Here is a 23137-nt window from a genome sequence, read left to right as displayed (position 1 = left end):
GTCCGGGCCAGGGGGTCCGGAGCCACGGGATGCTCGGACCCAGCCTGGCCGCCGCGGCTGCTCGCGGAGGCCCCGCCCCGGCGCCCTGGACCTTTAGTGATTGGCTGCGGCGCGCTCAGGCCCCGCCCCTCGGCCTCTGGGAGGTTCCAAAACCTACTGGGGGCGGGAACATTCCCGAGACCCCGGCTCTTTGTTAGGACACAGCTGTGTGACGGCTTGTGTAGCGGAGTCCCGCAGCCAGCGATCCCCAATCAGACGATGTCAGAGCTGGAAGGGCTCTTACAACACCTCTAACACCACCCGAACTTTGCGGCTGGGGGTCACTGAGGCTCAGAAAGGAGACGGACCTTTCCAAGACTTGCAAGTCCAAGCCTGAACCAAAGGGACCTCTCCCTTTCCCTTCTCTTTACCCTGAATGAGCTTCTTAATATCCTTTCCGCCTCACATCCAAAGAAGGCACCCGGGTCAACCCGACCTCCCTTAAAATCTGAGGGGCACTGACCAAGACATGGTCCCCTAACAGGGGACCGAGGGACAGATTCGCCACCAAAGCTCATGTAGCACATGTAGCCCCTATATGTCTTTGATGTACAGTTTAAGTACCAATTCCTATTAGGAAAAGGTGAGGGTTGGAATGCTTGTGTATCTAGATACGGAGAGCCTTGAATCTCAGGTTGAGTTTAGATTTCGTTTAAGATATAATTTGGAGGTGGGTCCCCACTCCACCCCTTACCCCCACAGCTATTTTGGGGAATGTTTGAGAGGGTCCACTGGTTTTCAAAGTGCCTCTCTTTCTCTTTCTTTCCCTCACCTTTTCCCCTGTCTCTTTTACTGAAATAATACCTTCTGTTCTCCCTTCCCCCCCCCTTTGTTTTTTTTAAAAAAAGCATAACCACAGGTATGAATGTAAAATTCCTTAATATTATCAAATATCCAGTAAGTAGATTCCCCTGTTGTCTTATCATTTCCTTTTACAGTTTTTCAAGTTCCAAACAAAATCTATATATTGAAATTAGTTTATACGTGTTTTAAGTCCCTTTATATCTACTCTCTCTAAGTTTACAAAGGGAAAATATAAAGAAATCATGATGATCTTTCTAAGACATTTGTTCTGATGACAACTCCCTGGCTTCAAACCCTGAGAGGCCATGTCTTTCTTACAGGATAGAATGATGTACAGTTATTTAACATGGTGTCAGAGGGTCTTAGCAATTGGACCCAATCACCTTTTCCAGCTTCATCTCCACACCTTCCCTGCACTTCTGCCACCATCCTTTCAGAACCTCTTACCTTTAGTTCAAGACCTTTGAGGTGCTTTCACGGCTCTGTCACAACACCTACCTCCTCCACAACACCAATTCCCCAGTTCCTGTGGTAACCCTCTCAGCTGAGGGAACTAAGACGGTTGCTCTAGGCCCAGCTGTGCCCTGGAAGGACCTGAGCAGGTAGTGGGCTCTGTATAAGGTGAGCAACACATCTTGCTGGCTTGGGACTGTCCTGATTTTAAAACTGAAAGTCTCATATCCCAGGAACCTCCTTAGTCCCAGGCAAAACGGGACAATTGATCTCCGTAGTTCTGTGCACCTTAGAAAATGTAATAGAAAGACCTGTAAGGAGGTTTCCATATGGGAAAATGGAGTCATTTAGGTAATAGATACCAGTCCCAAGATAATGCAATAGGTAGACTGTCATAAGCCATGCAGATGGGTCATTAGACCCCTGGGTCCCTGTATTAGAGTCCTAGGCTGCCATAACAGAGTACTATGAACTGGGTGGCTTAAGCAACAGAAATTTATTGTCTCAGAGTTCTTGAGGCTAGAAGTCTGAGATCAAAGTGTTGGCAGAGTTGGTTCTTTTTGGGAGCTGTGAGGGAGAATCTGACTCATGCTTCTCTCCTAGCTTCTGCTGTGTTACTGGCAGTCTTTGGCACTCCTGGGCTAACAGACGCATCACCTTCATCTCTGCCTTCATCTTCACATGGAATTTTCCTTGTGTGTGTGTCCAAATTTATCCTTTTTATAAGGAAAGCAGTCATATTGATTTAGGGGCCCACCCCACTCCAGTATGACCTCATCTTAACTAATAACATCTGCAATAATCCCTATTTCTAAATAAGATCACATTTTGAGGTACTAGGGGTTAGGACTTCAACATACAAATTTGAGGGGAGGCAGGGACACACAGTTCAACTCATAGCACTTCCTAAAGGAAAGACCATCTACTCGTCCTATCAGAAATCACTGACTCTGAAGGAGAGGCTGAAGAAGGGGGAAAAGGATAAAGGACTGGTCAGTTGCCGTTCAAAGATCCTAAGTCTCCCAAGAATAGGAGTGGTTGGGCGCACCTCTGTTGACTCACAGAGGTGATACCTGGAGTCTGTGCACAAAAAGAAGGCTTGAATACTTGGAGATCTCTTAGCTATAGAATCAGAAATGACTTTATTTCCAGGTAGTTCCTATGAGATATGGCAGCAAAGCTGAGGTCCTCCCACACCAAAAGATAGCTGACTGGCCACTATATCCTATACAGAGCACAAGCGTGGGAGGGGCAGAGAGAGAGGGAGACACAGAATCATAAGCAGGTTCCAGGCTCTGAGCTGTCAGCACAGAGCTGGATGCGGGGCTTGAACTCACGAACCACGAGATCATGACCTAAGCCGAAGTCAAACACTTAAATGACTGGGCTGCCCAGACGCCCTTATTACAGTCTATCTTCAAATAATAATTATCACTTCACGTAAAATGTATGAACATGACAGCAATATGAGTCCATTTTCCCCTTTTGTGCTAAAGTTGTCATACATTTTGCTTCCACACACTGTTATTATTTTGCCTTTTTAAAAAGTTTTATTTATTTATTTATTTTGAGAGAGAGAGAGAGAACAATCAGGGAAGCGGCAGAGAGAAGGAGAGAGAGAGAATTCCAAACAGGATCTACACTGTCAGCATGAAGCCCAATGCAGGGCTTGAACCCACGAACCAAACCTCGAGATCAGGACCTGAGCCGAAATCAAGAGTCAGACGCTCAACCGACTGAGCCATCCAGACACCCCTGTTTTGCTTTAAATAGCCGGTTATATAAACATGAGATTTTAAAATAAGAAACAATGTCTTTTATATTTACTTACATATTAAGCATTTCTGATGCTCTTCTTTCAAATTTTAGATCCAAATTTTTCTCTGGTATCTGGAGGAAAGAAACTTTTTAATTAAGAACACAACAGGTTTAAAAAAACAGACAAAAAACAAAGAACAGGGCAGGTTCTGTTGGTTTTAATTAGCTAGGATCCCATACTTTGTTTTTAGGAATTTATGCCCAGTAAATTTCTGAAGTCACTCCTTAATGAAAATAATTTTTCTGGGTTTGTTTAACCTAAATACATTTTACAATCATGAACTGATCTATCTTGATAAGGAAGAGGTCTGTTTTGAATTCTTTAAGACTCGATGATATCTGGCTTTATACGTATATAGTGCACCAATTTAAAAAATATTAACATATTTTTATTTCTAGTAATGCCTTCTCTAGAACTAAAACATGCGGGTAAGGCAGTCACCTCATCAGAGATGATTATTAGAGTAGAAAAGTAGACAGGACAATTCCTAACTTTTTGGTTTTAAAAATAGACCTTTGAAATTCCAGGCAGAGACAGTGGTCATTGGAGTAAAAGCTTTTGAGATGTTAGAACCTGGCCCCAAAGGCTGAGGGCATAAAATATTTCTATGAACACAGACTTGGAAGAATATTCTGATAGACACAGTCCCGACTCCCCCCACCCCTGTGAGCCCCCAACAACTCACTCTGAGGGTGTGGGGAGGGATGCACTGGGGTGGGACCTAAAGCCCCAGAAAGGCTTGAGAATATGGGATAAGAGAGGATCCGAGCCTCACTCCTCACTTCCCATGGAGCTCAGGGAAATGGCACACTTCACTAAATTCCCCTGCACGCTGCATGATGGGAATGTGGACGGGAAACGGAGGCAAGTCCTTCTTGTTCCCTGCTCTCCAGTTAGAGTGCCACAGAAGAGTGGCTGAAGGTTTTCTGTGCCCTCCAAGAGGAGCAAGCAGGAGTGGAGAGCACACCGAGAGCCTGAAGAGGCCTCAAGATCGGAGCCGAAAGGCTGTGGCTGTTGTTTTGAGTGATCTATATAATTGGATGCCAGATGGGAGTGCAGGTGTCAGCAGAACTGATGATGACAACTGAGGACCAGATGTCCTGCCTTCTTTCCCAGTCCCAGCTGGTGGGTTCGGCTCTATATATGCTTCTGAAAACTAGGAAGGGTGTTGAGAAGCCTTGCCTGAGCCGAGATCCCACCAAATTGACTAAGATTAAGTTTTAGTCATTTAGCACAAAGGGGACTTGGAGAGACAGCTACCTGTCCATCAGCCCTTTTAGAAGTTGTTGCTTACAAGCAACTTTCCAGTCAGAGAAAACATTTTCTGTTGTCATGTTCACTGCTAATTTAGTAACTGGGCATATGGCTTTAGAGATCAAAGGAGACGCCTGTGCCTTAAAGGAGAATCTGTGTATCTGGCATCTCCATTGGTCCCTATCTTGAGACATCACAGGAGGAAGAGAAGCCCTACTCCAGGGCATCCAACACCAACACTATAAAATTCAGCATTGTGACCCTCAATCTGTGGCTCATAAAATATGTGCCAGGCTCCGATACATCCTCTAAAGATAGGAGACTGTGAGCATGAAATTGTCCCCATTCCCCACTTTCCTTGTCTGTTTATTTCAGTAATTTCCAAACTTAGAAATATTATTTTTATTTTCTAGCTTATTTCAGTAATTTCCAAAGTTAAGAAATATTATTTTTATTTTTCAGCACTGGAATCTTTTTTCCAACAAAATCTTATAGAGTCCTGCTATGTAAAATAGAAAAAAAAAAGTGCTGTTTTATTGTTACATTTCTTTTATCAGTTTAAATTTGTAACAATTGCTTGGTTCAAAGACAATGTACGAAAATTCAAAGATAATGAGATTATGATGGACACAAAAAACCTGAAATCTGGAATTATGGACGATAAGTGCCTTCGTACCAGTTTCAGCCTCCAATTTATGTTTTGTTTTGGTTGTTTGCTGTGGAGAAAATTCTCATTCATGCAGATGAGTAGTTTGCAAAGGATCATGGTTTTTGAAATAGCTCACCTTGCAATCTCAAAGTACTCTGTATTTACATTATGTTGGTTCCTTGAAAATTTTTTTGTTTCAGTATTGATTCGTGAAAATTTATGTGCACACTTAAATCTGCACATGGCTGTTTAGAGCCACTTTATTCATAGTTGTCAAAAATGTGGAAGCAACCAAGATGCCCTTCAGTAGAAGAATGGATAAATAAACTGTGGTCCATCCAGACTGTGGAATACTATTCAGCACTACAAAGAAATGAGCTATCAAGCTATGAAAAGACATGGAGGAAATTTAAAAGCATATTATTAAGTGAAATAAGCCAATCTGAAAAAGTTATATACTGCATGGTTCCAACTATATAATATTCTGGAAAAGGCAAAATTATGGAGATGGTAAAAAGATTCAGGTGCCTGGGTGGCTCAATCTGTTAAGCCTTCGACTTTGGCTATGGTCATGACCTCACATGATCTCGCCCCACATTGGGCTCTCTGCTGTCACCACAGAGCTTGTTTCGGAACCACTGTCTCCCTTTCTCTCTGCCCCTCCCCCACTCTCTCTTTCTATCAAAGATAAACATTAAAAAACAAAAGATTAGGGATTTCTGGGGATTAGAGGGGAGGGAGAGATGAAGAGGCAGAGTACAGAGGATTTTCAGGGCAGTGAAGCTATTTTGTACAAAACTATAGGGCTGAACACATGCCATTATATATTTGTCCAACCCACAGACTGTACAACACTAAGAATGAATCCTAATGTAAATTATAACTCTGGGTGATGATTGTCCATGTAGGTTCATCGGTTGTAACAAAGATAATCGCTCTGGTGGGAGAGGTTGCTAATGGGGGGGGCGATGGGGGATATGGGAACTCTGTACTTTCTGTTCAGTTTTGCTGTGAACCTGAAACTGCTCTAAAAGACAAAGTTTATTAATTTTAAAAATGCTAGTTTGACATTAAAATTCAGAAAAAAATAGTGGTTCACCAATAAGGTTGGATATCTGTTCAATTCCTTATCAGAAATGTGGTCAGACATGGGGGAAGGGAAGGGTAAAAAATAGTTTCAAACAGAGAGGGAGGCAAACCCTAAGAGACTCTTAAATACAGAGAACAAACTGAGGGTTGATGGGGCGGGGGTTACGGGAAAGAGGGGAAAATGGGTGATGGGCATTGAGGAGGGCACTTGTTGGGATGAGCACTGGGTGTTGTATGTAAGCGATGAATCATGGGAATCTATTCCTTCAAGCCAAGAGTGCAGTGTATACACTGTATGTTAGTTAACTTGACAATAAATTATATTAAAAATGAAAAGAAATGTGGTCAGAAAAATAGCACCTCAAATTTATGGTTCATCCCCAAACTATTTATGATGTGATGTTATTACTGTGTAACAAGTTGCGTGTTCATTTGTTATTGTGCGTTCAGCTAGGACACCATGATGAGAACATGCAAGGAGCAGATGATTCTGAGCCTTGCCCAGCACTTAATTGAGAACAGTTCTTATGTGTACTCTCTGGTACAATTATATATACACGAGCGGATGTGCATCAACCCAGATTAAAGAAAAGATCAGTGCAGAACTACACTTTTTCTAATCAAGGACACATTTAAAGAAGATACAATAAACACAGAGAAGACAGGAAAAGACATATTCTGTCTATACAAAAGGAAGTCAACTCAATGGCACCCATGCTAACATGATAGGGGGGCCCAGTGTGTAAAAAAAATCAAAGCATCTCAAGTTTGTATGTGTCCACTGTCTTACTACCTATTAAAAGTTATTTGGAATATATATATTTTAAAGAAATACTTGTAGAGTCTGACAAACTTCCATTTGGTTGTAGTTTGATACTTGCTTGATCAGTCTATATTATTCAGGAGTTTTGCACGGTGTATGTTTGAACTTGTCTATTTTCATTCTGATACCTTCTCTCTTCCAAAATAATGAATCACAGTCCTTTCCACAGCTGGAATAAATATGCTATTCCGTTCTTTTTTAGATTTTTGTAATCACAATGGTATTTGATGTTTAATTCGAATGCATCAGAATCCAACAAATGGTGTGATGTGTGGATCGGAGGCAAACCTTCATCCAGTTGAATGTTGTTGCTGCCCACTACTAAAGAGTGATTTTTTTTTCTTCACGCTGTGAATTTTGATGTGAAATATATGTATTTAATTCTTTTTTTTAATTTTATTTTTTAAAATTTACGTCGAAATTAGCATATAGTGCAACAATGATTTCAGGAGTAGATTCCTTAATGCCCCTTACCCATCTAGCCCATCCCTCCTCCCCAAACCCCTCCAGTAACCCTCAGTTTGTTCTCCATATTTAAGAGTCTCTTCTGTTTTGTCCCCCTCCCTGTTTTTATATTATTTTTATTTCCCTTCCCTTATGTTCATCTATTTTGTCTCTTAAAGTTCTCATACGAGTGAAGTCATATGATTTTTGTCTGTCTCTGACGAATTTTGCTTAGCATAATACCCTCCAGTTCCATCCACATAGTTGCCAATGGCATGACGTCATTCTTTTTGATTGCCGAGTAATACTCACTGTGTATATATATACCACTTCTTCTTTTTCCATTCATCCATCGATGGACATTTGGGCTCTTTCCATACTCTGGCTATTGTCGATAGTGCTGCTATAAACATGGGGGTGCATGTGTCCCTTCGAAACAGCACACCTGTATCCCTTGGATAAATGCCTAGTAGTGCAACTGCTGGGTCGTAGGGTAGTTCTATTTTTAGTTTTTTGAGGAACCTCCATCCTGTTTTCCAGAGTGGCTGCACCAGCTTGCATTCCCAGTATTTAGTTCTTATAGTTGGAACTTTCTGGTGTCTCAGACACCACTGGTTTTATAAACCTTTAAAAAGCAATGGTATTGGGGTGCCTGGGAAGCTCAACCGGTTAGGTGTCCAACTCTTGATACCGGCTCAGGTCATGATCCCAGGGTAGTGGGATGGAGCCCCGTGTGGGGCTCCATGCTGAGCGTGAAGCCTGCTTGAGATTCTCTCTCTCCCTCTCTTGCTACTCCCCTCACTCAATCTTGCATGTGCGCACTGGTACACATGCACACACTCTCTCTCAAAATAAATAAATAATAAATAAATAAATAAACTTTAAAAAAGCACAATGGTATATAGTTCAGTAATTGTTACTTTGTAAGAAGTTCAAATCTGGTAGGAAGAATCTAACATTGTTTCCTTCAAAACATCTTTGTATTGTTCAATTGTTCTTCGCTAACAATTTATGTAGCTCAGTGGAGTCTTTGAGGGACTTAAAAACACTAAATAACTACATTTCTGAGCCCAGCTTTCCGATTGGCCTTACCCACATGTAGAGAAATGGAAATATTTGGAGGTAGAGCCCAGGGTATACATATTAAAGAGAGTCTCCTGTTGATACAATTTGAGAGCTTCCACCCTCAAAATTAAGGTCATTTTTAATGTATTTCTTCTCTCTTGCTTCTCCCTAGAGTTATTCCTGGTCAATCACCTTGCCTTCCTCTGTGCTCCCAAAACACTCATAATTTTTTTTTTCTTAACTCTGTCATGTTTGGAATTATGTTTGTTTCCAATCATTTGATATTTGTTACTATTGCAAATAGCACATTATTCTTGCTTTTTTTCCCTTTTGTATATTGATGGTATGTAGGAATACAATTGATTTTTGACAAGCTATTTCTATCTCCTTACCTTTTCTGAACTCATATTACTGCTAATAGCTTTCTGGTTAATTTTTAGATATATAATAACTGTGTCTTCTGCAAAAGTTGGTATGTATTTCTTCCTCTGCTGTATTTATGTCTCTTGTTCTGCCCTTGACCACGTTGGATATCTGTTTGCACTTGACTGCACTTTGGAGCTATTTGAAATGGGGAATGGCTAGTTTCTGGTCTCACGTGTAAGAAGCTTGGCCGTCAACACTCTGTTGACAAGTAAAAAGCTGAACAAACTGATATATCACCAATTCTCAGATCCGTAAGAGAAGTGAGGTCACAGGGCAACTGCTGCCCTTGGCACTGGAGAGACCAGAGTCGGTGGCTGAGGCCAAAGGACTTGGTGCATGCCAGGAGACCTCTACGAGGGAGCTGCTTCCCGGCCTCTTCCTTCACTCCCTTGGTCCCGGTCCCACGTCTTCGAGGGCCGCTACTCCAAGTGTGGCCCGCAGAGCAGCAGCATAGGCACCCAGGAACGTTTCAGAGATGTAGAGTCTCGGGTCCCACCTCAGACTCACTGAATCCAAATCTGCATCTTCACAACAGCCCTAGGTGACTCTTGAGCACGTTAAGATTCCAGAAGCACTGATCCCCGAGGCTTGCAGGAATGTCCACCAGATGGCAGGTTTGCAGCAGGCACAGGTAGCCAGGGCTACACATCAGCCACCCAAGCCTCCTTCAAACAGTGCCCGAAGTGGCCTTGAGAATTGGGAGCCATAGCCCATGAACTGTGGAGGGGGGAACCCAGAGGGGACCCCTAATCCATGAGTGACAGGTTGTGAGCCCTCTGGGCTCTCCCTAGGTGTTTTCTCATGCATTGTCTAGTGAGAGGGATGGGAGGATACGCTCGCATTTAACAGGCAAAGAAACTGAGGCCCAGAGAGGGAAAGAAACTCACCAGTGGCGAATGGAAGCAGAATTGGAAGGCAGGTCTCAGGCTCCCTGGCCTGGGCTCACAGCACCTCTGGAGGGGCCTGGCAGGATGGCTCAGCCCAGGGTGTGCTGACCTGAGCAGCCTCCATGCCCACCTCTCCATCCTTCCTACCTGGTTGCTCTTTCAACTGCTCTCTCATTTTCTTTGGGAGTGCTAGCAGCAGCTGTTGTAATGATTCAATTTGGGATACTAATGGACTTTCCACAATACTCAGGTTCCTGGAGTTAAGCCCCAGGGGAACAAAGCATCAGCCTTAATTGGGAGCAAACAGAACCAGCCCTGGGCCGCGGAGGGTCCCTTGGGAATCTTAATGGTTCCTGAGTCTACAGCCAGTACCAGCTGTGAGCCACTGACTCTTCAGTGAACTTTCATCTCCATCTGTTTAGTTTTGCTCTTTTAGTTATACGAACAAATACTCACTTGCGTAGGCTCCAGTAAATTTTTTCCCATTTTTCCCCCTAAGAATGTATTTGAGTTGATTAGGGAAATCACCTAGAATTCATGAGCAGAAGTTTTTATAGAGTTGGGGCTGACTGAGCCAGAACATTGTGTTCCCAGACTATAAGGAAAATGTTTTAAATGGGGTGGGAGAACAAAGGGTTATAATGCTCAATTCCATCCCTCTTATTAACTGTTAGTAAGACTTGCTCTAACCACATTGTTAACGCAGTGAGTCAGATGAAGTAGAGATCACGAAACCAAGGAAAATGCAGAGGCGGACAGCATGGAGAATGAGAGATCAACAGAGACACCAACACAGGGCCCCGGACTCTCCCTGCGTCCCCTTGCCCATCCTCTCCTGGGGTGCAACCACTTTCCTCTACTTGCTGGCATCTCTGCTCACCTCTGGTGGTGAGGAGGGTAGGACTGTGGTCCATTCAACGAGAGTAGGATCCTCATTTTACAGATTTCCAAGGAGAGAGGTTCCACGGTATCCCCTCTCACTGTCCCCAACCCCAAAGAGAAGTTCAGTAGAGACTGCTGTTCTCTTTCCTCTCTCCTGTGAGAAAGGCCACCAGAAGTCCTAATCTCTGCAGGCAGTGTTGGTATTTTATAGGCAATACTCCATGAAAGGAACCTCTGCCACCACCCAGAATCTGGGAAAGAGCAGACTCTTTCAAGTGCAATTGCAAATAGCACAGACGTACCTTTGGAAGTGTCCATGACAAAGGACCTGAGATCTGATCACAGGGGCTTATGTTCAGGGAAATCTAAGTACACACGTGGAAATACTAATAATCACCATCTCCTGTATGTGTCGTGCGCCACATGTAATAAACACAGGGGACTGGGGGTTGAGGAAGCAGCACAGGGCAAGTATGCCCTAGGGGCCATGATACTGGAAGGTGACTTTCACAAAGTAGCATTTCACCATCCCTAGTCTCATGCTTGTAGCCTGGGGTTAAAATCATTACCTTGGAAGGTCAGCCTTGGAAGGACCTCAAGGCCATCCAGTCCCAAATTAACGTACGGCTGGGGAGAGAGACAGCAAGGCCCAGAGAAAAGAGCTGAGAGGGGCTGCTTCTCCAACAGCCAGACCACTGCCCCTCCCACTGTCGTGTTTTGTCATTAGTTCATCTGGGTTTTGTTTGTTTACTTGTTTGCTTGCCTATTTGTTGTTTTGTTTGCTTGTTGGTCTTTCAATATATGCCTGGCATCATCCCACAAAGGACTGAGCCCCAAACTACACCCAAGGCCAAACAGGTGAGAAAATGGGGCAAAGGAAAACTAAAAGAAAAATTGTAAGATTACAAAGCCAAGGAGGGGTAAGATTCACCTCAAAGGGCAGACCATCAGGAGGACTTCTCAGGTGCAGAGTTGAGACATGACACAAACATATCAGGGACAGATGTGAATCTAGGACAAAAACTCAGATGTACAGGAATATTCTTGTATTCATTTTCTTTAATCAGATTTAGTCTGACATTGAGCCTCCACTTGGCCAGGCTGGGAATATTCTGCTTCACCATTCAATAAGAGGCATTCTACCCTCCTAGGGTTCCCAGAATAAGCCTCACGTAGGGCCCAGAAAATGGTGGACATTTGTCAGCTGCTCTTCCAGGGTCCATTGCCCCTCTACCACTTTCTTAACAACTCCAGATTTTCCTTTGTGTAGCAGCTATAGACTTAGGTTAGACTGACCTCACCTTCTGTTTCAGAGCAGGGGCTGCTGGTCTAAGTTAATCTGCATAATCTTATCTCACCTGCCACTGTGATTGGTTTGCAGTTTGCATCCATTGGTTGGGTCAGAGAAAACTTCAGGACACTCATTCTCGGGTTGTAGGCACCAGTGGTTTCTATCCCATAAATGAATGTGGAAAATGCAGGTCCAGGACTACAGCAGCCATCTTGTGACCATGAGAAGAGTCAGCCTGAGAACAAAGCTGACACATGGAAGAGTGAAGAGTCAAGAGAATCTCAGAGCAAAGGAGCTAGAGCCTGATTAACTTTGCCTGAGGTTGGCCCTACTTTTGGATAAATCCACATTAGTCTTAAACCAGGGTGAGTAGAATTCTGTCTTCTGTGCAGTTGAAGATCTCCCACCTAAAATGACCTCCAACCTCCATGCTGTTAGGGCTGCAACCCAAAGAGTCCAAACCTGTAGCTCCACAGCCCGTCATACCTGTGCCATAACCAATGTAGAGCAACTCTTACTAATGGCTGATGATAGCCATGCAACTGAGGATTATTATAACGCTTTGCTTTCCCCAAAACATTTTTTGGACCTCCTTATTGTCTGGGCACCCCCATGGTGTTTGATGCTGTGAGTCATATAGTTTGTGTGGGCAACAAGAGATTGAAACCTGCTGACTCCCAGCCATGCAGGAGTGTACCAGTGTGTGATTACACCTGGGGTATGGATAATGGAGTGCAGACGTCTCTCTGTGCTTCCTCAGAGTGTTCCATACTGAAGGTAAGAGCCCTTTTTAACTGGGGCCAAGACTTATGGTGAATTCTTGCCAATGGTGCTATCAGCCAATGGTACAAATTTTATTTTTCATGTTATTCTTACTGAACACAGGCCTCTAGGATAATATCAAAACATGTATAGTGATGAACAATTCTACGTAGGGCCTCACAGCATATTCCAAGAGCCCAGTTCTACTAAAACCAGATTCTGTGTCTATCTCTTAATTTTGCACACACCAATGAGGCTTCACAGATACGCACCAGCTTCTGGTGGCAGAGAATCTAAGATTTCACTAGCATAAAACAGCTCTGATATGTCACTGTGGTTGTGCACAAAGCCAAAAACTAGCCAACATTTCTAGAACTGTGAAGGTTCTTTCCTTCCAGGTTCATAGATAGAAGCTTCCATTAGTCAATGGAACAATGGGTGGGTGGGTGAGTAGATAGAGAACGAGTTTACTTTTTAGCCTTAGTCACATGGTCTACAACATGGACCTTACAAAACTCCCTTCTCTACTTTGGGTTACCATTTTCCCATGAACACAATGAGGAGTTTGGAGGTCTTGCATTCTGACAGTCTGGAATTCTTTGATAGTCACTCAATCAGGTATTATTGATGTACCAGGTTCTTCACGGCAGCCTTCACATCCTTGTTCCTTAGGCTGTAGATGATGGGGTTGAGCATGGGGGTCACCACCCCATAGAAAAGGGAGGTGAGCTTATCTGAAAGGTCCTGCTTATCTTCCCCCAGGGGGTCCTTGGATTTGGGTTTCCCATACATGAAGAGGATGGTTCCATAGAAGACGACCACAACTGTGAGGTGGGCAGAGCAGGTGGAGAAGGCCTTTTTCTTCCCCTCAGCTGAGGGGATCCTCAGGATGGTAGCAATGATAAATACATAGGAGACAAAAATGAACAGAACTGGGACCCCCAGGAAAATCACATTAGCCACAACCATGCTGATCACATTCATAGAAATGTCAGCACAGGCCAACTTCAGGACAGCCAGGATCTCACAGGTGAAGTGATTGATGACATTGTCCCCACAGAAGGGCAGCCTCATAGCCTGGGATGTCTGAACTACAGAGTTGGTGATACCAGCTGCCCAGGAGCCAGCAGCCATGGGTATGTATATAGCCTTCTTCATGACCACAGGGTACCTCAGGGGGTTACAAATGGCCACATAGCGATCAAATGCCATCATGCCCAGAAGCACACACTCTGTAGCTCCCATGGCAAAGGAGAGAAACATCTGCCCAAAACAGGCTGAGAAAGAGATGGTTTTCCTGGGGGACAGGAAGCTGTCGAGAATGAGGGGGACAGAGGAGGTTGTGTAGCAGGTGTCCAGGAAGGAGAGGTTCCCCAGGAAGAAGTACATGGGTGTGTGCAGGTGGGAGTCAAGGATGGTCACCAGGATGAGGACCCCATTGCCCAGCAGGATCACCAGGTACATCAGTAGAATGAGCACAAAGAATGTTTTCTCCAGCCTTGGATGGGCTGAGAGTCCCAGGAGAATGAACCCGACCACAGGGGAGGTCTGATTGAACCTGTCCATCGTACATCTCCTCTGTCACCTGCAGGAACTCTCTGAAGTCAATTTCAGCTCTCTCTGACTCCAAAAGCGTCTGGGCAGCAGGGCAAAAATCCCAACCCTGCTGATCAACTGGAAAATAGCTCTGACAATTTGGTCATCTTTATAGAATTCTAGGAAAAATGTAGTAGAGAAGAGTATTTAACTTCTGCTTCTAGTAAGAATGAAGAGATAATTTGGACTAACTCTCCTGCATATGACAATTAAAAAAAAAAAAAAGCTAGGGGCACCTGGTGACTCAGTCAGTTAAGCATCCAACTCCTGATTTTGGCTCAGGTCGTGATCTCAAATTTAATTCATGGGATCAAGCCCTTCATCAGGCTCTGCACTGACAGTGCCGAGCCTGCTTGGGATTCTCCCTCTGCCCCTCTCCAGCTCACACACACGTGCTCTCTCTCAAAATAAGTAAATAAACTTAAAAAAAAAACTTAGACAACTATATAAAACACTGTGTTAAGCATGAGCAAGGTTGTAAAACAACAAAGAGCCACAGGGTCATGATTCTGGGAAAGAACAGGGATTCAGAGAAGTCCAGCATTTGAAGCTATGTTTCAGCCGAGGCATGTGCAGCATCTGGAGGTGGCTACTGAGAGGCTAAGAAGCACTACTTTCAGCCTCCTGAAGGAGGGGACCAGGTTTTGAAGTCCACGGCTCACCGTGAAGGGCCTCTACCGAAACCTCCTCCCGTTGGTAGGGAATCCCAAAGGGCAGGACCACAGGAGTAAAAGAGTCAGAGGGAAGCATTTGTTTACAGGTGCTCTAGCTCAGCTTCAAATCTTCCCCAAAAATTGGATCTTCCCTTCAGGGATCCATCTTCCCTGAAATTGGATCGAGGTGGTCCCAGATTTTTGGTGCTTCCAAATATCAGAAGCAAATATAAATGCAGGCTGAAGGGAAGTAACATCACCCCAGTCTTCTGAATCACTCCCACAAAGAATTTTGCAAATACAACATCTGGCACACATTAAAAAGAAGAAGAAGAAGAAGAAGAAGAAGAAGAAGAAGAAGAAGAAGAAGAAGAAGAAGAAGAAGAAGAAGAAGGAGGCATGCAGGAGACAAGACAACATAAATTAAAACCAACAGGAAAAAAACAGGAAATCGAGCATCCCTCTTCCTGGGGCAAATGAGAGCCACCAGCTCCTCTGCCCTGCTGTCACCTTTTGAGAGGATTAGCTCAGACCACAGTGCCACGGTCTTAACATCTTGTTGATCCTTTTGTACATTTGGGGCAGCAAATGGGCCCCTTGCACGCAGTGGCCACACTGACGGAGAGTTCAGACTGCATATCCCTTCTTTTCTTCATTCTCCAGCTGTCTGCACCAGAGGCACTGGCTTCTCCCCGAGACTGTTCACAAAGCCCCACATCCCACTCTGTCAGCTCTTCTTTCTGGAAAGCTTGACTCTCTCCTCAGACTTCTGAGAGCTCCCCAAGCTGGGATTTATTCTGAACCAATTAAAAAAAAAAAACCCACTTGTAGGCAACACTGAGGGTGTTGGGCATTCAGTTTTATGTGCTCCATATCTAAAATATTCATGAACTTCCCAGGCATCCATCTTGCCAAGTTCTCTCAGCAATCGAGGCCCTTCCTTGATTATGCAGGGGCACATCTACCTGGGGAGCTCAGAGACACTCCTCCAGTGGTTCTTAACATTGTAGCTGTGACCTAATAAGTGCCATCAAAATTCAGTTCAGGCTGACACATTTACTGAGCACCTGCTTTGGGGGCAGGCATAATCCTAGGTGGTGGGAACACAGCAATGAAAGGCAGAGCCCATGACCTCAAAGAAAGAGCTCAACATCTAGCGGGGGGAAGTAGATATGCAAATAGTCATGCAAACAAGTAATTACAGCAGCAGCAACCACAATAATCACGCCAACGCTACTGACGATGGGCTTTAGGATCTATTTAGCAATGTGCTCCCTTTCCAGTGCAGATAGCCCTACCACCTTCTTCCTGGCCCTCCAGCCTGTGCTTGATGGCCTGAGCGATGTGGGACTCTGTGCTTCCTGATGAGGATCGTTCCCTTTGAAGTTTCTCCTTGGATACTGAGCTGAAATCTGCTCCTTTGCAACCTTAATCCCTCTTCCATGTGCCAGCCCTCCAAATATCTACAAATCCCTCGGCTTTAGCATGAAGATAAACAACAATCTCCCTTTTTCTGCCAGCATCTTAAAAACACTGATATATCTCTTTGAAGCAAAGGTACCATCCAGGAATTGACTACAAGGCCACTCAGTACTGAGAATGGCTCCCAGTGTGGGGATGGCTCGGATGCCCAGGACACACTACTACTTGTGACATATGTGCTGGGGCAGTAAATCAGTCCCAGCCTGAGTTGACCAGTCCTCTCCCAAGAACCCGGATTGTGTGAAGAAAATATTCCCTTCATGCCATCATCACCAGATCCAGAAACATGGCTCGTGATTATTACTGTCCTTTGAATCATTAACTACAGAAGAAGAGTCCTCCCCCACCCTGGTTTTAATCAAGAAGGGACACCTGAATGTGGACACAAGACTATGAGCTGTGAGGTCCTGGGCAAGCCCTATTCCCTCCGCACAAAGTGGGGTGAGAACAGATGATCTCTCTTACAAAATTTTGCAACTTGTGGGGTCTATTTGACTCCATGGGAATAACACCATACCAACGAAGGGGCTTCTCTCCCTCTTGAGCCTCTATTCTGTTACAATCAAGTCTGAGGGCAGAAATGAAGCTTGCTAATGAAAATTTTGGTGTGATCAAAACCTGCACTTACCTGGATCAGAAACATGGTGAACACAAATGATCCCTTTGTTTCCTAAGGGTTGGGAAGAGGCCACATGTCAGAAATAGCAACACTGGGTCTGAAGTATCAGGGTGAGTTCAGAACGTGTGACAAGGCAGGTGAAATGTCCAGTCAGTCCTTTCCCCTCCACCTGCCTCGTGCGCTCAGGGCACAATTTCCAAAGGACTGGCCATCGCCTTTAGAAGATAATTTAAATTACAGTCTGTTCTTTGGGACCATTCTAGTCCCTGAAGTCATTTAAAGTTTGGAAAGTGAGTTGTACTCAGTCTAGAAACTTTGTATTCTTCTGGGATAACATCCCCAAGATCCAATTATGCTGAAGGCACGGAAGGAAGTTTGCTGCCTGCTTCCTTTTTCCCTCCCACCCCTCCTCCCTTCTTTCCTGTCTCCCTTCTTTCCCCTGAACATCATAATTCCATTAATAGGGTCCAACCGCCTGCTGGGCAGTGATTCCAGGACTCATTCAGATCCCCAAGTCTCTTCTGCTGTGCAGTGGCCAAGCACCATCACCCTAAGTCTGTGCTTTGGCAGTGGTTTTTAGGAGCCTGACTAGAAGACTTATACTTTCCCTCTAAATTTTCAACTCACAGGATTAAGCAACCTGCTGTGTTCTTCCTCAGTCCTCACCCAGCATCCATTTAAATCACTGTCCTTTCAGCTTTCTTTCATTTGTGCATGTGCTCTAAAACCTCTTGAAAGTCACTGACAGAATGGGCCAACAACAGGGATGGGTCCAGAGAATGGGTACATTCCTTTACTCAGCCAACAATCGTTGAGTGTGCCCTGCCTGGAAGCAGAAATGTACACAGTAACCGCGGTCTCTGCCTTCTGGATTGCGCCCTCTAGTGGCAAGAGAGGAACATGAAAAGAAAATGACCAAACGAGGTAGGTGGCGCGGGAGAGGGAGAATGCCCAGCTCCTGGTGAGAGTCCAGAGGGAGGCAGGGGCCAGACTTCCTGGAGCAGATGATCCAAAGCCCATCGTGTGCTGGAACTGACTGGCCAAATGTGTGCATCTCCTCCCAACTCCCATTCAGTGACTTTGTTGGTTGCCTGAAATTGGCCATCGTGGGAGTGTTTACAACACAGAAATCAGCAAATGCTCCAGACCAGGGCTTTTTGACCTGGAGATCTGGTTGTTAAACATTTACCAGCATACCACTGGAATGAGTGAGTGACAGTTGACCTGACAAAGGGGAGTGGGAATCGTCCCAGCCAGAAGAAGCTGCATAAACAAAGACACAGAAACGAGAAAGAGCCCCCAGAGTGGGGAGCGACCAGCCATGCAGTACTGTAGGAGCACACAAGGCAGGTACTGCTGATGGGGAGGAAGGCGGACTGGACTCTGGTTTGTCTTTGGGGGCATGCTGAGGAAAGTCCTAACTTTCTCCCGTAGGGGCTACTGAGGCACTTAGGGATCTTTTTTTATTTTTATTTTTTTAACGTTTATTTATTTTTGGGACAGAGAGAGACAGAGCATGAATGGGGGAGGGGCAGAGAGAGGGAGACACAGAATCAGAAGCAGGCTCCAGGCTCTGAGCCGTCAGCCCAGAGCCCGACGCGGGGCTCGAACTCACGGACTGCGAGATAGTGACCTGAGCTGAAGTCAAGACGCCCAACCGACTGAGCCACCCAGGCGCTCCAGGGATCTTTTTTTAAAGTAGATTTCATGCCAACACGGGGCTTGAACTCACAACCCTGAGATCAAGATCAGAGCAGAGATCAAGAGTCCACCACTTTACCGACTGAGCTACCCAGGCGTCCCAAGGCACTTAGGGATTTTAAGTAAAGGTCTGGCATGGTCAGATTTGCATTTGAGGTTGATCCTTCTGAGCACAATGTGGAGGGATACAGGGCGCAGGAGGACAGAATGAAAAAGAGAGGGAAACGCTGAAGGCAAGTGAAGATAAGGACATTTAACTAGGAAGGGATTGAGGGGCGGTGAACATGGAGATTCAAGGAATGTTTGGTAGATGCAAAATACAATACCAGAGTTTGGTTGCATAGAGCAGGCAGGAAAGAGGGCAGAGTCAATATCTGTCGCTCAGATAATGGGTGGATGATGGCAGCACCACTGAAGTTCACTGACCAAGTTGCTGGTTTTAGGGGAGAAGATGAATTCCGAATTCATTTGGGGGTAAAGTGTGTTTGGGAGAGATGAGGGAGATGTGTGTGCAGGACACTCGTGGACTAAATACCTAGAGTGGCTGGCATTGCTCTGCCGCGTCTGGATCCAATTCCAGCCGTACTGCCGTAAGAGACTGCTGCAGTCTCTGCAACATGAGTTCATGGTATCTCCAGGACCTCCCTGACCTCTGGGCCGCGAGGGTCCCACTCACTCTAGTGCGCAGACGCTCCGAGAAAGTGGATCCTGAGGACAGAAAGGCCCCAGAGAAAGTGACCCAGAGGAGGGCAGCAGGGGTGTGAACAGTCAAGGGTCAAGGGTCAGGAGTTAAGGGCCAACGAGACCGAAAGCGCAGCTGACTCCAGGGCAGAGGAATTGCAGCAGCTGCTCTGACCATTCATAAAAAATACCTCCCTCCGGTTCGATTGCTTAAAAGGAATAACCAGAATTCCAATCCTAGGAGAAGTCTAGATAGACGGGTGCTTCTCAGACATTTGTATGCAGGAGAATCCAGAGGACCTGTTAAAACAGAAATCAGAGGGACGCCTGGGTGACTCAGTTGGTTAAGTCTCTGCCCCTCCCCTCTGACCTGCTCACGCTCTCTCTCTCTCTCTCAAAAATAAATGTTAAAAAGGGGGCGCCTGGGTGACTCGGTCATTTAAGTTTCCAACTTCTGGCTTCTGACTCAGGTCATGATCTTGTGGTCCATGAGTTCAAGCCCCACGTTGGGCTCTGCAACCGACAGCTCAGAGCCTGGAGCCTAGTTGGAATTCTGTGTCTCCTTGTTTCTCTGCCCCACCCCTACTTGCACTCAGTCTCTCTCTCTCTCTCTCTCTCTCTCTCTCTCTCAAAACTAAATAAACATTTTTAAAAAATTAAAAAAAAGAGATTAGAAGGGGCACCTGGGTGGCTCAGTCAGTTGGGCATCTGACTTTTGCTCAGGTCATGGTCTCACTGTTTGTGAGTTCGAGCCCCGCGTCAGGCTCTGTGCTGACAGCCTGGAGCCTGCTTCCAATTCTGTGCCCCCCCCCCGCCACACCCCACACACCCCCCTCTGCCCCTCCCCCCCCTCAAAAATAAATGAATATTAAAAAATTAAAAAAAGAGAGATTAGGAAAACACATACACATACACAAACAGAGGCACACATGTGGACCCACCACCAGAGATTGATTCTGTAGGTCCAAGGAGGTGCCCAGGAATCTGCATTACTAACAAGTTCCCAGGTGATGCCAGTGCTGCCTGTAGTCACACTTGAGTAGCACTGGGCTGGATTTCTTACTAACTCAGTGTGTGATTGAGATTTGAAGTGGTTCTGAAAATGTTTCTCTTCATTTCTCCTCACTGCCTAGGAAAGCCCCAGACAGACCAGCCAGGGGATATTTGAGTTTTAGTTGGCCAAGACAAAGCTTTGTGTGTCAGAAATATCCTTATTCCATGTGTTTGTGTGTGTGTGTGTAAACGTGAGCTTGCCAAAAATGAGTGGAGCTGACCAAAGGGGTAGACTGAATCCCAGTAGCCCCAGCATTTCCTAGAGAGGCATCTGTTAATTGTGGCTTCCCGAGGACAAATGTGGACACGACATCCCATGGAATTCACTAGATCTGTGACCAGATCCCCAGCCAAAACTTTTCAACCTTGGCCAAAACACTTTGAGATTGTCAGGAATCATTCTAGCACATTCTCTGTGAAGGCAGAAAAGAACCACCACCGTTTTGAGATAAAACTGGGATTGGAGTCGAGTGGTATAAGGTCGGAGAAACAGAACTTCTCTGAAGATGGTAAAGGGAGGAGGCGGAGGGAGAACCTGTCTCCATGAGAGGACCAAAGCTTTGCCTCTTCATGGAGAGGAGACCACTCCATGCAGCGAGCACTAAGTGGAGACACAAGTGTGTAATTTCTGAAGTCTGAATGCTGGATTATCCAAACAGCATTTGCCTGATTCGCTGCTTCATTCCAAGAAGCCTCACTTACTGGTTATACCTATGTTCTCCTTCCTCTTACGTTGTTTCCATGCTCTGTACCGTGAAGCACCATGGCCCCAGGACCCACCTGACTAGACCAGGCAGACACCTGTCTTAGGGGCAGTTAACGTGTGAACTCTGTGATGGCCTATACTGCCTGATGACTAACCAAACCCCTTAGATCTGTCTCTCAGGAGCTTGAACTCAAACACCAGGACATAGCAGCTGGTATAAGGAAGGAAAGAGAGGAAGGAGAAACCACAGTAACACAGAGAAGGCTGTGGGAAGCTAGGCTTGTGGTAGCTCAAGTCGAGTCAGAGGGAAGAGAGTAGGGGGTATTTAGTCCCAGCTGGAGTCCGTGAGGCACATCGGAGTCCCCAGTGTGGCAGAGCCCTGGAGTTGGGGGACACAGAGCTCTGCCACAGAGGGGCCAGCGGGAGCCACTCAGGTTGACATTCCAACACCTGTCCGACCACGAGGCCTGCCTGCACCGCTGTTCCCCCACAAACTCTGAAACATCCCCTCACCCTGAGGAAGCCAAGAGTGAAGGAGGAAAGGCTCCTAGCACTTGGAGAGCAGAGGGCAAAGATGTCAGACATCACGAATACAAGGTGCTCTGGCCCAGAGATGGAGGGTTCCTCTACCTGCTCACATCCAAGTATCCCTCATACCTACCTCAAGGGATCCTGGGGAACCTTAGGTAAGACGAGATTTAGAAAAATTATAAATTAACGGTAACTCATTGATATCGACATCTCACCGTTATCTCAAATATAACAAATCCAACAGGCCATAAACTCCTCAGTCACAGACACAATTTCTTAGTCATATCTCTATTTCTAGTAACCAATGAGCTGGGCACTAAAGATATACCAAAACCGTAGCGTGAAATGTCAGAAACAACCCTGCAGCCACCCTACCCCTTCCAGCCCGGACAGCCTCTCCTCCGTAATCATCTGGTATCTTAGCCACTGTTGGTTCTTCTCTCTCCTGCACCTCTCACCCCACATCTGTCTCTAAATCCCACCATTTCTTCCTTCTAAATGTCTCCTTCTGTCCCTCTCTCCCCATCCCTGTTATCTTCATCCTGGGCTAGTTCTGCGCCCTCCTCCTGTGCACAGCCTCCTGGAAAACTCTGTGGCCCTGTCAGCCATGCCTTGCTCTCTAGATATTCCTGCGGTGCCTGCCATTCTCTGAAGGCAAAGGCCCATTTCTGGTCATCATGTCCCCAGCTCCTGCTCTCTGGTACTTGGCATTTTGGTACTTGACACGGTCATAGCGATTGTTCAGAGTGGTGGGCAGGTTAGTGAGAACGAGTGAGAGAGAGAGAGAGAGAGAGAGAACGCTGGGTCATGGAATGGAGGGGAGGAGATGGCTGACGGGCAGGGAATCTATCTGGCCCAAAGTTCCCAGGAATATTTGAACCACTGAGGCCCAGTTCTTTTTCCTTCTCTGGGGACAATTTCAGAACCATCTTGAACCGATTATCGTGATCAAAACCCAGGGGAACTCTGATTACCTGGCCAGAGGATGTTCTAAGCTGAGACTTCCTTGTAGTGAGAGGGCAGCATTGGGTAGACTTCACAACATTGCCTAATTGGGTCTATGGGATTGAAGTCTAAATTCTGAGCCTCTCACCAAACTTTAAATTGCTTCTGGGATAGGGCCTGGCCCCAAAGCAACCCAGCATTAATTCCTGAGAGAGTCATCATGGGGCCCCCTGGAGAAAGTGTGGAGCCCAGACAAGAGGATGTTGGGTCTAGTAGCTGCATGGCTCACCAACTCACCCTGGGGTGCAGCCTTCCCTGGGCTGAGGTTCCTGGCCGAGCCTCATCCTCGACAGTTAACCTTTGTCTCGTTGTCTTCCTAAGCCCCAAGTTCCGGCAAAGGCACCTTGAGTAGCTGCAGCTTCTATGGGCTTTGACCTGTGGCTGTACTTTGGACCCCTCTATACCTAGGGTCATTTAGAGACA

At 45.7% G+C, this 23137-nt stretch overlaps 1 protein-coding gene across 2 annotated transcripts; it reads right to left on the bottom strand.

Moving 5' to 3' along the window:
• Nucleotides 1-5150: 5150 nt before the first annotated feature.
• LOC115499557 (olfactory receptor 13C7-like) lies at nucleotides 5151-14259 on the bottom strand. 2 transcript variants are annotated; one of them, XM_030293646.1, is made up of 2 exons: nucleotides 13321-14253; nucleotides 5151-5162 (listed from the first exon to the last, which is right to left on the bottom strand). In XM_030293646.1, exons 1-2 carry the CDS (start codon nucleotides 14251-14253, stop codon nucleotides 5151-5153), a joined length of 945 nt encoding a protein of 314 aa, XP_030149506.1. The 2 variants fall into 2 exon arrangements, with proteins under 2 accessions (XP_030149506.1, XP_030149507.1); XM_030293647.1 differs by lacking the exon at nucleotides 5151-5162 and having other exon boundaries at nucleotides 13309-14259.
• Nucleotides 14260-23137: the final 8878 nt, after the last annotated feature.

This window comes from Lynx canadensis, chromosome D4 (assembly GCF_007474595.2).
Source record: "Lynx canadensis isolate LIC74 chromosome D4, mLynCan4.pri.v2, whole genome shotgun sequence".
Taxonomy (NCBI): Eukaryota; Metazoa; Chordata; class Mammalia; order Carnivora; family Felidae; genus Lynx; species Lynx canadensis.
This window is presented reverse-complemented; position numbering and strand designations above follow the sequence as displayed.